Source organism: Mesocricetus auratus, unplaced genomic scaffold, assembly GCF_017639785.1.
Source record: "Mesocricetus auratus isolate SY011 unplaced genomic scaffold, BCM_Maur_2.0 Super-Scaffold_100004, whole genome shotgun sequence".
NCBI classification, from domain to species: domain Eukaryota; kingdom Metazoa; phylum Chordata; class Mammalia; order Rodentia; family Cricetidae; genus Mesocricetus; species Mesocricetus auratus.
This window is the reverse complement of record NW_024429189.1, coordinates 28,610,851-28,625,831: the sequence shown is the minus strand read 5'-3', so window position 1 is coordinate 28,625,831 and position 14,981 is coordinate 28,610,851. Positions and strand designations below refer to the sequence as shown.

The following is a 14,981-nucleotide window of genomic DNA, read 5'->3' as shown; positions in this document are numbered from 1 at the left end:
AGACGCCTGCCATAATTCCTTAGATCTCCTTTCTTCTTTACAATGCTTTGAATGTATGTAAAAGTGATTTTTTTAAAAAAAAGGAACTAGGAAAGTATTACCATACATGCTCATCTAAGATAATACTCTCCGCCCAGCAGGAGAGCTTTGTGCTTAGTGATGCTACTGCTTCAGGCATGTTGTTTTATTCTTGTTTTGTCTTAGTTTTCAAAACAAGGTCTTGCTACTTAGCGCAGGCTGGCCCACAACTCACTATGCAAACCAGACTGGCCTTAAACTTGTGGCTCGCCTCCTTCCTGTCTACTGAGTGCTGAGATCACAGCCGTGTCCTATCCGTGCTGTCTAGTGTGTGTGTGTTACCTTTCTTTGCAAACCAACCTCCTAGGGAAGCAGGTTTCATCATACTGTGAGACTGATCTTCACTGAGCAATGACTCATTAGATTAATAAGTTTCTCACCCCTCCCTATCCCAGCATGCTTTGCTAATAGTAAACCAAACCTAACTGAAATATGGTTGCTCCTAATCCAAAGAAATAAAGTTATTTATTGCAATTTAACCATCCTCCATAAGGAAGACGTATTGTTTATGGGGGAAAGACACTGAGTTAATGTCAAAATGGTTATTTCTATAGAGGGCCTGTTCTATGTGGGGCCTAGGTTGAGGGGAACACGAGACAGAGGAAAAAGTGGAGAGGGGAGTTGCTTTGCTTTCTCCATCCATTAAGTCTGGTTTTGCCAGAGTAGAAAATTCATGTTTCAAACGTATTTTGAAATACTAAAAAAATATAGTATGTCTTTTTACAGATGTTTACAAGCTTGAGTGAAGTTTAACAAACAAGTTCTTTGCTTAATAAAAAAAAAAAAGCACATCTGGATGAACCTACTTCCCAGATGACTAAGTTAATAAACAAATTGTATATGCTCACTGGCCTTATTTTATTTAAATTCCAAACAGTGAGCAAAGAACCAAGAACTAACGGAGTTGCATGGCCAACAAGTTAGCCTGGGAGAGAGTAGCTCAAACTTTCGAAATAAACTGGTACTGCCCAAGTCTACATGAAATTTTAAAGGCATCTCTGGAGGAGCTGTGGTCAAGACTCTCAGTCTACTGAATACTGTCATGTTACTACTGATGGCAGCTGGAGGGTCACAGAGACATAAAGAAGAGTGCCCAAAGGAAGCATGGGAGGCAAGAAGGTCAAACTTTCGAGTAGAACTTGAATGGCGATGCCGATATTCAACTCTGGAAATGAGAGTTTGCCCATCATGCTTGTGTACATGCTTGACTTACTACTCAAAGCTTAGTTGGCTCTACTTAGCATGAGCCTCTACTTTAGGTTCAATGATCTAGACGTAACATTTACACTTTGATATGGCAGTCTTAATTAACTCCCCTGACTTAAAAGATTCCACAAAGATTACAAGACATACCACCCTTTGCTAATTGTCAAATTCAATTTTGTTATACAACTGCCTCATCATCAGCCAACAGAGCAACTGCGGGAGCAGGTGCCTCACCGTAGTTATCGCCACACATGACCGTGGACCCGGAAACATAAACCATACCCCCATTTCACACCTACAGAAGGGAACACAAATTGTTTCTTAAAATTAGCCAACTGTAATGTCTCATGTCCTTCATTTGCAACCTATGTGTGCTGTGACCTTGGGCCTAATGTGGTCTGATGATGCTGAATCAGAGATCTGGGATCTTAGGAATAAACACACGTGCAAACGTTGGCCACTCTAGCAAGACCAATGGCTACTCTTGAGTTTAGCTTGGCCCATAGTCAAGCATCCACATCTCTTGCCAGGAAAGGTATCCAAATCTGCCTTGAGTCAGAGAAAAGTTGACAATGAGAATTATTTGTAACCAGTTTTCTTTGTTGAATAAGTTTTCTAAATCTGTCCTCTCATTTCACATAAGAAGAACCCAGCACAGAGCCCCATGGATCCTCCTGATGGCATCCATGGCTGAAGCAGTCAAAAACTCCAGTACTTTAACCGGCCAGGGCTACAAAGCCTTTGGTCACTGGAGATCAAGTGTGGGTTGGAAGAACTAATCTGAATTGAGCGGAGAGCTGGCAAATTTGATTACTGTTACTCACCTTCAAAAGAATACTCTTGTTTTCCTTTCAACACAGAAGAAAAAACGGGGGGGGGGGCACTTCCTACATATATCACAGACAAGAAAAGCCTCTAAGAGGTCCAATGCAGCCCCCCCAAAATGGCAGTGCAGGTGACAAGTCCTAAACAGAAGAACTTTGGCCAGGTAAACAGAAGGATTTTTACTGGGTAAACAGAGGCCTAAAGGAGGGTTTCTGCTTACCAGGATCCTCCCTTAATTAGCCCCAAAGGGGTAAGGGCATCTAACCCCAGATCAACTGAACAGTCCCACCCTGTCACTCCCATATAAAATCTGTTTGCTTTTCTGCCATTTTGCTTTTCTCTCTGTGCCCCCTCCTCCAAGATATAGCCTTGGCAGTTTGATCCCCAATAAACCTTTCTTTCTACCCAGGAAGCAGTCAGTTCAGTAGCTTAACTGCGCCCTCATTTACAGCCTCTTGTATCAGCTGACAGCTACCTAAGCTAACTGATCACTACCGTGGATTCTCCATGACAGACAGACAGACAGACAGACACACACACACACACACACACACACACTCACTCACTCACTCACCCTACTGCCTTGCCCCAGAGCTTGTAAACTGAGCCCCTACTACTACACAAATGTATTCCATAGTGGAAATCTGGTTAAGGATCCTTTCCATGGGTGGGCATATTTCAGTGCTAGAAGCTAAGAGAGGCTGTGTTCACAAGGGACAAAGCCAGTTTCTACCGCTGAATCTTGCTCTCCTGTTTCTGTGGGCGAATTGGACTGTATTTTCAGAACACACTGTGGACAGATGAAATCCCAGAAAAACAAGACAAGTGAATTCCTGACTTGATTAAAAATAAGCAAACCATTAATGCATCTATGAAATGCTACAAGCATATAACGTGTGTTATACTTACATTTTGATTTGGAAGTGTTTATGGGGGGTGATATAAATGACTTTATGGCAAAAGGGAAAAAGAAACTGGCTTCAATCAGTTTGGTTTTTTTTCTTTTTTGTCTCTAATCTAATCCCCCCTAAAGAAAATCACAGATGTTTAACTTTTTAAGCTTCCCTAAGTCACCACACGCTCTTAAGCTGTCTAGTGGAAGTCTCAGATTCTCAGCCAAAGCCTGCTCTTGAATATTCTGAGGGGGTAATGTGTTTATATAAAAACCAAAGTCAACTGGCTGGCTTTGCATGTCTCCCAAGCCCAGGAAGGTCAGAATTCAGAGGATACAAGACCTAACCCTTAAGCAATGCAAATACACCCAGCTCAACTATTCCTGCCTCTTGTATACAATTTCAAGAATTCACATCAGCTAAACTAATCTCTGTCAACTGCCCAAGGGGAAAAACCCTCCCAGATACATTTAGTTCGGTGGAGCACTCTTGCAAGGGACTCTCAGTTTTCCTTCAAAAATGGAGAATGCCACTCTGCAGGGAAGGAGAGAAAGATCATGGAAAACATATCTTACCGTTCTCATTGGGCTCTGGGGGCTTGGACCCATCTCTGAACGGGACCATAACTGTATCTCCAGGTACCCTGGGGCTCTCCACATACTTGGGCTTCCTGACAGGACCTGCAGAGGGAAAGATCTGAGTATAGCTAATTTTTTCCAGATGCAAACAGAGCTTAGGAACATACAGTTTGTGTCCTTACCAGGACCCAAACAAGCCTAAAGGAAGGCTGGCCTTTCCCTCCCCTGAACACACACACACACACACACACACACACACACACACACACACACACACACACACACACACACACACACACACACACACACGTCAGTTCAGGCTGGTTTGCCAGAGTAGAACAGGGTGAGCTCGTTTTGGAGATTGTAAACCCTGACCAAAACCAAAGCTGCTCCCTCGCTGCAGTTTCCACAGCTGTCTTTACTGTGTGCCAAATAGGTGACTTTGACATGTTCAGACCTATACAGCGGTAAGGGATGCAGTTATGATGCAGAGACCATTTTCCTCTCACTGGGATGCAGATGGCTTGGTTCCTTGGCATCTATCTCCAAGTCAGGAGTTTCGAATTACAAACAGCTGGCCTGTGGTATCAGCATGCTGAGCAGCCACCGAATGTAGGCCTCTTATCAGGCTGATGACGCATGGTAACTGCATGGAGGCCAAGCATGGCTGCTTTCTTGGCAGCTGAAGCAGCTGCCCTCAAGCGGGCGTGGACAAGTCCCACCCGGATTTGGGGACACAAAATACAGAGAGCTTTATTCCCTAACATCAAACACAATTCATCAGAAAAATCTGGAATTTTTGGTCATGGTTTGGCTATGTCACTCTGGTTGGCCTAGAACTCACATCCATCCTTCTGCCTCAGCCTCTGGGGTGATTACAGGCATGTACCACCACACTCTTGGGATTCTTTATAATTTTACGGGTTTTTTGTTTATTTGTTTTTTTGGTTTGGTTTTTCTTTTCTCCCGAGAAAGCTCTTGGAATTCTTAATGAATGGAACGCTCACTTCCTGCTACTGAGAGCAAAGATGCAGTCACTCTGGAAAACAGTCCCGTAGTTGTTAAGAGTTCAACAGAGCTGCCATGTGGGCCAGCAGCTCCATGCATACGCAGACATAGGTCTGCACAGAAACGAGTACACTGTGTTCGCAGCAGCATTGTCGCATTACCAAAGGGCCATCAACACGGGGCGACTGGGAAAGGAGAAGGGCCCATGGAGCCTCCATTCATGCTGCAACATGAAAGGACTTTAAGAAGCCAGTCACAAAAAGCCACATCCTACACTGTTCCTTTCAACAGGTAACTTCCAGCATAGGTTAGAAACCAAAGACTTGAACAATTGCCAGGTTGAAGATGGCAGGCAGGCAGGCAGGCTCGTAAGGTAATGAATAAGGGAATTCTTCAGAGTGACAACCTTTTCTAAAAGTAGACTTGAGCAATCATTCACAATACCTTGGGAACACACTAAAAAAAACTATAGTACTGTACATGCTTGGCTAGGTGAATTGCTTAGTCTATGAACTAGATCTACAGTGACTTGAGAAGGAAAAACAATGCCTGTTTGCACATTCCATGTTGGTCCTGAATCACCTGTTCTACCTGCTATAGTTTGCACAAGGTCACAGAGAAAGGGGGCGGGGCTGGAGGGATAGGGAGTCAGGGGGCGGGGCTGGAGGGATAGGGAGTCAGGGGGGCGGGGCTGGAGGGATAGGGAGTCAGGGGGCGGGGCTGGAGGGATAGGGAGTCAGGGGGGCGGGGCTGGAGGGATGGGGGGGGGGGGGCAGTGTTCCAGGCAGACTACAACACCTGTCCTCTAGCCAGCCTAGGCCCCTACCCTGACCAGACCAGTGCCCTGGCTTCATGCCCACAGCAAGCAGGTGATCTAGGCTGACTGTGAACAGCCTCCTGTCTCTACATCTTACATGTCTGAAAGAGCGTTCAATGGCTCACGGTGAGAGATGCTGCCATCTAAAGGTTTACTGTGAAAGCATTTGCAAGCCTAGAAAAACAATCCAGTTCCCAGCCGGCGGTAATGCAGTGCATCTTAAACAGGCCAAGCTATGAAAGAGGCTTCTTTTTAGAAAAGGATGCCATTTCAAACTTTAGAAAACATGATTACAGACGGCTAATGGAGTATTTAAGTACATGGCTGTTTTAACAGTTTATTTAACTGTCAGAGAATTTTTTTTAATTTCAGTGTGATGGTTACAGGAATGGGGAAATATGTTCACAGTGTGAGTAAGGGCTGTGGCATTTACAACAGCATCCAGATTTTATTTAATGCATGTAAACATCCATACTTAAGATAGGTAAGAGGGAAAACAGAGCGCCTAAAAAGAAAGCCTTTGCCAGGAAGAACAGAAACAGCAAGACGGCCAGAACAGGACAAAGAAACAGGACACGAGAGCTGAGAACTATACGGGGTTTCAGTTGTCCCCAGCTCCCTACAGCAAAGCACAGCCCTGACATCTTGTCCCTAACAGTTACAGGACAGAGAGGCAGCAAAGCCTTTTGTTACAACTGTCTGACGATGCCGAGCTGTTATGGTCTCAGCTTTACCCACTGCTACGGATACACCTGCCCTGCTCACCAGAACTTGGGGTGCAACAGCAGCAAATCCAGGGATCTAGTTCCAGGCTCCAAAGTTACCCAGCATCCTCTCAAAATTACCCTCTTAACAGTTTGGTGCTTTCTTAAAATGTGGATTCCTTCACAGGATAGCAAGAGGTCTTGGGAATGGTGGGAACAAGGAGTCCTGTGTCACTGGGAGCCTTCAACAGACATCCAAACCCACCTGTCTAAGCATCTGCAATGGATCTGGGCCTGGAGCGGCAGCCTAGTCATCCTAACTATTCTAGAAGCTAAGCCAGGCGCATAGCAGGTCCAAGGCCATCCAGGCTACAGAGGAACTTTCTGGACAGCATGGTTAACTTAGTGAGACTATCTGAAAACACACAGTAGCCAGAGTGCTAAGGACAGAGCTGACTGGGAGAGCACCTTCCTATCACACGCAGAGCCCTAGGTTCAAGTCCTCCTTAAACAAATTCACACTTGCCAACCCGGAGGTGTTGCCATGTTAAGAGCGGATTCTGAACAAATTTGGACAAATCTAGGTTTCATCACCGTACCCCTCCTTCTTTGTCTCCCCCTTATTCTTACTCCAATCTCAGTGTGTCCCAGAGTTAAGAGTCAAACAAGTGAGGCTCTTATGATGGGGGCAAAATCCATGTGGGCACAAACCAGGGCTATGTGGTTCCCAGGCATAAACAACTATACAGTGAGGTAAATAAAACCTGTACCACTCCCCCAACCATCCCCCAGTGGTCGCTCAGGCTAAGCACATTTCCATGCATCCACTAATTCGGTCCTAGAAACCTGGGGGACAAAAGCACAATGTTCACCATGTTTAGGTCAGGAAACTGAGGCTCAAGTAAATCCAACAATTAGCTCCACGTGCAAAAGAATTCACACTGCTGTCTGCACAGCTCTGAAGCCTGGGAATTGAGCCACAACTAGCAATCCTACACCAGGCCTTCAACTCTGCACAGGGCCAGAGAATAGGAACTCATGGAGGTAGCAAAGCTCGTGTTAGCCCCACGTGTCTCTGGTCTCCCCTAACTTTTACTAGCAGCAGAAATATTAAAGTGAATATAAACAACCGTTCTCCAGTGTGACCCTTTCATGTAAATTGCTTTTCACGAACCGTGGATGCTGTAAAACAAGATATGTTTATAGGCAGAGAGGTTTTATTCTTGCCCCGATGAATCGTTAGAGGATTCGCGCACACTTTCTACCGAACCCGGCAAATGAAGACTCGCCTCTCCCTTCTCAAGGGCTGTTAAAGTTGCTGTAAAGGGATTAAACAGGGAGAGCTGGGCAAAGGAGACATCTACAGGTGAGAACAAACTTCTGACATTGGGATGAGGACTCACTCCCACGGAGCAGAGGTCCAAGCAGAGCAGGAAACATAAGGGCCATGAGCCTCAGAGTCACAGTCCAGTCAGAGAGCAGGGGCCAGAGAGGCCAACCCTGCAGGGTGGAAAAGGAGCTAGGCCTCTTCCCGAGCCTTGATCCTGAAAGCTGAGTTAATTTCTCTAGGAAGGATGAATTCAAAGCCCCGAGAGAACAGTAGTGTTTATGAAAAACAAGGACTAAAAGTGTTATGTGTGTAGGCCCTGATAGGCTCAAGGGACAAAGGTCCCTACCCTCTACTCCCACTCAGCTGTGGGAACACTGACAGGCACGCTTGGGCACCAAGGCAGGGTAAGATGCAGACGGTATCACTCTGGGGAAGCTCAGACCTACCAAGTACCATAGCTGACAAACCCCTGACCGCCATGTTCTAGCAAAGCCAGACCTCCCCATTCACCTTACAACAGCACCTCAGTACGTAAAAGTCATGTATAAAAGGAGTTGGAGACCCCCCAGATGGACCCCATCAGTGAAAGGCCCTGCCCTGCAAGTCACTTGACCGTAACTGTATCATTACAGAACTAAGGGAGCCGGGAGGAAGGCCGCCGAGAGAAAAACAGCATTACACCTAACAACAAGGGTCTACTGTGACAGGGAGCATTCAGTCTGGGACGTGCCAGCCAATCAGGCTGCAGCTGCTAAAGAGGACCACCGAGGCCACACCAGTGAAATCACCCCCACAGGTCTCCCTCCTGAATGGCCACTTACTAAACCACAGCGACAATGACCTCAGCACCCTCCCCGCCAAAAGTCATTCCATACACAACAGCCATGCAACTTATGGACACGGGTTAAGACTGAAAAGCCCATTTCCCTCAAGCCTCCTCACGCAGGGGAAATTACTGCCCAGCACATGTCCACACCCATCCTAGGCTACGTCCTAGGCTGGCCCAGACTAAGAAGCTTAGGGTAATATTTGAGTTTTTGTTCAGCTGCTTTTTAAAGACAGGATCACGGCTAGCCTAGAGTATACAATTCACCCAGGCTGACCTCAAGTGCACAATCATCCTACCTCTATCTACCAAGTTGTGCTGGGATTACCACTATCCCCATGACATCTAGCGAGTGGGCTTTTCTTGATCCTAAGTTAAACTCATTCTACATGACTTTTATCTATTTTTTCATTTTGGATTTTCCAGACAGAGCTTATCTGTGTAGGACTGTCCTGGGAGTCACTTTGTAGACCAGGCCGGCCTCTAACTCGGAGATGGGTCTGCCTCTGCCTCCTGAGTGCTGGGATTAAAGGTGTGCACCACCAATGCCCAGGCACAGCATCTGTCTTTCCCATTCTCTATCCAAATGTACTTTCCCCAGCTCTATATGTATCATGTGATAAAGAAAAGGGCTCCAGCTTTTTTTTTCCAAAATAAAATTCCGCTTTATTGTTGGACATTGTTTCACACACACACATCAAACAGGCCAAAGATAGGTAGGTAGGTAGGTAGGTAGGTAGGTAGGTAGGTAGGTAGATAGATAGATAGATAGATAGATAGATAGATAGATAGATAGACAGATAGAAAGAAAGAAAGAAAGAAAGAAAGAAAGAAAGAAAGAAAGAAAGAAAGAACAGCAACTTCATGGGCAAAAAAAAAGGAAGAAAAAAAAGAAACCTTTTATCTTTGGCCCTTTTAACCATCTCATACAAACCAATTACTTACAGCATAGCTAGGTATATAGACAAAAAAAGTTACTGGAATGCTCGGAATAAGATTTTTGTTGTTGTTGCTGTTTTCCTCCTTTGAGATTATAATGAACCTGGTAATAATAAAAATGAACCACAAGTAAGGTCAGAAATGGGATAGAGAATGTTCCGATGGCTGGTTCGGCTGCCGGCCGCCCGTTATCATTAAGAATGGCTGACCCCCTAACAAATGGGAATGCTAATGAGGAAAATGGGGAGCAGGAGGCTGACAGTGAGGTAGAGGAAGAAGTTGGGGAGGAAGAGGAGGAGGAGGATGAAGGTGACGGCGAGGAAGAGGATGGAGGTGAAGACGAGGAAGCTGAGGCTCCTACAGACACGTGGGTGGCTGAGGATGAGGATGAAGATGAGGATGAGGATGAAGATGAGGATGAGGATGAAGATGAGGATGAGGATGAAGATGAGGATGAGGATGAAGATGAGGATGAAGATGAAGATGAGGATGAGGATGAGGATGATGTTGACACCAAGAAGCAGAAGACCGAGGAGGATGACTAGACAGCAGACAGGAAACGCTAAACTTAAGGCCACTGCGACCTTCACCCTCCACTCCCCTCTCAGAATTTAAACATGGTCACCTTCCAGTAGAGGAGCAGGCCCCGCCCATAGCGGCCAGTGCCACCCACAGATGACATGCGCTCTCCACCACCCCACCAAAACCACAACATGAATTTGCAACAGGGGAGGAAAAAAGAACCAAAACTTCCAAAGCCCTTTTTTTTTCTTAAACATATTTGAAAAGGGCCCAGTTATAAAGGACCCTGAAACCCCAAGGAAGCAAACACACATAAACGTGCCAAACAGAGGTCACAGGCATCGGGTTGCAGATACCGAGTAGTCGGAGCGCAGCGGCTGCTGTCAACTTCTTCAGTCACACAGAAGGGTGTGGAAGATGTGGGAGAAGCCACCCCAGCTGCCCTATTCTGCAGCTAGAAGGGCCAGCCTTCTCTCCAGTCAGGATTCTGTCTTTGCTCAAGTCTCCAAACACACTTTTCTCAGTGGTCAGCTTTTCCTGCTCTTTTTGACATTTTCACCACACAGCTATTCTGCTGCTTAGAAACTGCCATATAAGGAATGTTTTTAAAGACATGACAAAAATAAACCAAGCCAGGCTTTATCTCCAGGCGGCGAAAGAGGACAGGGTGGAGGTAACTTATCATTTTAGAGTGTTTCCACTAAAAATAATTCTCTGTGTGTGTATGCGTGTGCATGCATGTGTGTGTGCGTGTGTGCGTGTGTGCATGCGTGCACACGTGTGTGTGGTCCAGCTCCCAGTAAGATCCTGTCCCAAAGGAGTAAGGCAGAGTGTGACAACAGCAGGACCCACAGAACATACAACACACACACACACACACCTCCTAAAAAGCAGAATCTTGCAGTGTGGAACCTGCTGTGTAGACCAGACCAGGCTGGTCTCAAACTCTCATTCATCCTCCTAAGTGCCTGAATATGCTCCAGGCAGGCATGGCACCTGGCTAATCTTGAAGTTTTCTTTTTGAAACTGGGTCTCACTATGTAACTCTGGCTGGCTTTGAACTCACCGTGTAGACCAGGCTGGCCTTCAACTCAGAGAGATCTGTAGTGAATGTAAAAAACAAGATATGCAGACATAGCTTCTGAAGTTTGATCCCTTTCCTCTTTGCACCCCCAAAGAGAATGTGGAAGGGTAGAGGGTTGATAAACAGGAGGAGGACCAGAGTCAACAAAGGCTGCAGCACACAGGGACTCTTCAGCAGGACCATTCCTACGGTCTCAAGGGAGACTAGAGTAGCAGTGGCTGCACACAGACATAGCCATAGGCTGGAGACAGCCTCTTGCAAGGATTCGTTCTGGAAAAGCAAAGCCAAACAAGTCACCCTGTGGGCAAGCCCTAACAGAAGTATTCTTTGTTCTAACAACTAAAAATGCCTAACTTTCAAAAAATATCTGTTGGGGGCTGGGGTAGATGGAGAGACATCTCAGAAGAGCATTTGTTGTTCCTGCAGAGGACCCAAATTCAGTTCCCACCACCATACTGGGCAAGACACAACTGCCTGCAACTACAGCTCATAGCTCCAGGAGGACTTAAGGCTTCTGAGGTCAGATATGCACGCATGCACACACATACACACACGCGCACACACAGAGGGTAGGGGGAGTTTTTAAAAGATTTATTTATTATGTATGCAGTGTTCTGCCTGCATATATTCCTGCAGGTCAGAAGAGGGCACCAGATTTCATTACAGATGGTTGTGAGCTACCATGTGGTTGCTGGGAATCAAACTCAGGACCTCTGGAAGAACAGGGAGTGCTCTTAACCTCTGAGCCATCTCTCCAGCCCGGTGGGGGAATTTTTAAAACATGTTTTTTGAGTACAGACAGACCTGATGTGCAAATGGTAAATTTTCCATCTGATTCACGTAACAAGCTACAGTCAAAACACAAGCACACTGAAAATACTGTATAAAGTTATTTTCAAAAGCAGGGCAGTGGAGGTCACACCTTTAATCCCAGAACTCGGGAGGCAGAGGCAGGTGGCTCCCTGAGTCTGAGACCAGCCTGGACTACAGAGTGAGTTCCAGGACAGCCAGGGCTACACAGAGAAACCCTGTCTGGGGGTGGAAGGGCAGTGTAACTTTCAAGTTGTGTGTGTGTGGTTTACATAAATTTTATATAATTTATATAACTATAAATTAATTTTATGCTTAGACTTGGGCCCTACCCCTATGATAACTTATTGTATGTATAAATAAATACTTCAAACATTAAAGTCTTCCAACTTCAAGGCATTTCAGATTAGGTATGGTCAACTGGTTGAACCATTTATTTACAAATAAATCTGATAGCTAACAACATTAGTTTTGTGAAGGGCCTGGAAGAAAGCACTTCTCCTTTCCTAGAAGAAGGGTCATTTCCCAGTTTCTGGAAGAGTAACCTCCGGGTACTGACATCAAGGGCAGGAAAAGGCCCGAGAGATGCACACTCTAACCACTTTCAGAGAGAGACATCTAGGAAGAACTGTTGTTAAGATATACAGCTATAATTAGATTAGAAGGAAGATTAATTATAGGTCTCAGTTGCAATCTGGGAGCTGGGGCTGTTATCTCAATTGGCAAAGTGCCTGGCTAGGATGTGTGAAGCCTTCCTTGGGTTCGGTCGCCAGCACCACATAAAATGAGATGCAGTCACCCTGGCCTGTAACCCTGGCACTTGGAAGGTAGAGGCAGGAGGCTAGACAGTTCAAGGTCACCCTTGTCTGGGCTGCATACAATCTTGCCTCAAAACTAGAGATGATGGTAACAGTTAATAAAGCCCTCTAAGCCTAACTGGGTCACAGTGAGACCACCACAGACGTCGAAGTCCCTCTCAGAGGACGTGCATCCCTTGCAGAACAGCTAACGCTTCAACCACACAGAACAGGCCCCTGCTGAGGATGCAGAGCAACCAAGCTCCCATTTCACCGGCGAGACCACACAATCTTTCAGCTCTCTGGAAAACAGCTGGCACTTCCACACAAACTTAGACACATTGCAGGATCCTGCCAAACCCTCTCGTGAGTCCCGACCCAAGAGAAGGGAGCACGTTTACGCACAAGGCGGCGTGCGCACAGCTATAACATCTTTATTTAGAATCATCCCAAACTGGAAACTAGTCAAGTGTCTTCCAGCTGGCAAAATGGACAAGCATCGACATACGCCAGCGGTGGACCACTTCTGAGACATTTACTAAAGGTTTACTGATACCCACTTTAACATGGGTGGATCTCACGGACACCCAGCCAAGGAGCTGGACTCAAAGGGACTGTGTAATGGATGGCTCTACACACCACATTCCGAAAAGGCAAATTCTAGGTTTGGGGAAAGACCATGGGTTGCCAGGGCTTTGGGTACAGCCGATTAGAATGGAGCAGGGTGAATACATTGTGGTAGCTATACTGAGATGAAGGAACTGGTCTCCATCTTGACTGTGGTGGCTTTTACACAATTTCTCTGCATTTGTGGACGCTGAGGATCTGCGCTGAGAGACGCCTCCAGTTTTCTCTTCTGTTTCCTTTGGCAAGAGATGCGGATGCGCATGCAAATTAGTTCAGCAGAGTTTTCATGAGGCCATCAGGTAAGGCGGTGTTAGACGCGTATGATAAATGATAACAGTTTCCAGGGACGTGTCCACGTCCATGATCTATTTCCTGGAATGTGCAGCCACTTGATTTCTAGGTCTGCAGAGATTCATGATTAGGATAAGGATCTTGAGATGAGGGGAACATCTCGGATTATCCAGACGGGTCTCAAATACGTGTATCCTTGCAGGAGAGAGGGAGGCAATAAGACTGCAATGCAGGGAAAGGTAACGAAGTGAAATAGAGAGTGGAGAAATGTGGGGTGATGGGAGATGTCATTCTGTAAATCTGTCTCTTATTGGTTGTTGAATAAAGCACTGTTGGCCAATAGGGAAGCAAGATAGGTGGGACTAGGAGTCGAGGAGGATTCTGGGAAAGAGAAACACAAGGAGTCATGATGTAGCCGCCACAGGACTAAGAGGTTCGGACCCCTTTCTCCGGTAAGAGAAAATACTTAGATTAACAATTATGGGGTAAATATTTAAGTCAGAGCTAGCCAGTAGGAAACCAAACAAATGGCCAACCGCTTCATAATTAATATAGCCTCCTGTGTGTTTATTTGGGACTGATGCGGCTCTGGAACCAGGCTGGCGAGAAGGCTTCACTCTACAGTGGGGGGAGACAAAGTGGAAACATCTGGAACCACCAGAAGGTACAGAAGGTAGGAGTCCTCCCAGACAACGTCTCTACGGACATCTTCCTGTGACTCCGAGAGATAGACATCCACAGTTAAAATCACCAAACAGTGATAACATGGCACTGTAGCCCCAGGAAACACTCACTCTTCAGAACCAGTGTGGGAGCTCCACTTGGACCACAGGCCTTCCCCATGAGAGACAACTTCAAGTGGCCAGGGATCCCCTGCGCAGTCTGGACTGTTAACAAGAAAGGGCAATAAATGGCTTGCTTCAGATATTATGTGTTTGCTCCAAACTCAAGGCCAGATTTAATCCTAAGAACACACAGTTTTTGGCCTTCAATCTTTCCTGACAGCTGCCCTACAACCTAAGCAAAGTTTAGAACGAAATGAAGAGTTGAAAGAAACTCAAGGAATCGGCACAGTTATGTTATATTTAGGAGTGAACTTGTCCCCTATCAGAACCTGAGAAGATACTTAGCAGAAAATTACTAGCCTTTAAAAAAACGGTAGTGAATGGGATAGCTGAGTGGCCTGTGGGTCCTCCCTGAATTGTATGGTTCTCAGTCTTACATGGAATTCATATTAAATATAGTTTTAAATCTGTTAATAAGTACAAGACTTAAAACTGAATTTAAAGGCTATGGAAACTATGCTTTAAATTGTCAGCTAGAATATACTGAAAATAAATTTTATATGTTCTAATGTAAATAAGATGTTGCTCTCAGAAATGAAAAGTTCTTCTTAAAAATGACCTCTCCACGTGGTAAGGTCAAGCTTTCCTTCCAAATTATTAGTGGAAGGGAAGCGACTCTAACTCCAAGTCCCTGCTTGTCCTCCAGCTCCTAACCAGGTGGCAAGGCATCAGGCATCACTGCCCATGTCCTTGAAAGCACCTCCAGACAGCGCCCTGCTGGGCGGTGGCACTTTAAACAAAGGAAGCACTCTGGCCTAAGCCACTGCGTCTCTGCAGTGGGGACCTTACTGACTCAGTGCA

At 45.9% G+C, this 14,981-nt stretch overlaps 1 protein-coding gene across 8 annotated transcripts in view; it reads right to left on the bottom strand.

The window, feature by feature from the left end:
* Tanc1 (tetratricopeptide repeat, ankyrin repeat and coiled-coil containing 1) overlaps positions 1–14,981 on the bottom strand; it is a 189,412-nt gene that overhangs the window by 75,290 nt on the left and 99,141 nt on the right. For 6 of the 8 annotated variants that reach the window (XM_021226566.2, XM_021226573.2, XM_040745399.1 and 3 more), the window contains 2 exons: positions 14,130–14,222; positions 3,578–3,682 (listed from right to left, as the gene is read on the bottom strand). In XM_021226566.2, the coding sequence (XP_021082225.1) occupies positions 3,578–3,682; positions 14,130–14,222 (198 nt within the window). The remainder of the gene's footprint in view (positions 1–3,577; positions 3,683–14,129; positions 14,223–14,981) is intronic. The other 2 variants (XM_013112615.3, XM_013112616.3) reach the window with 1 other exon arrangement.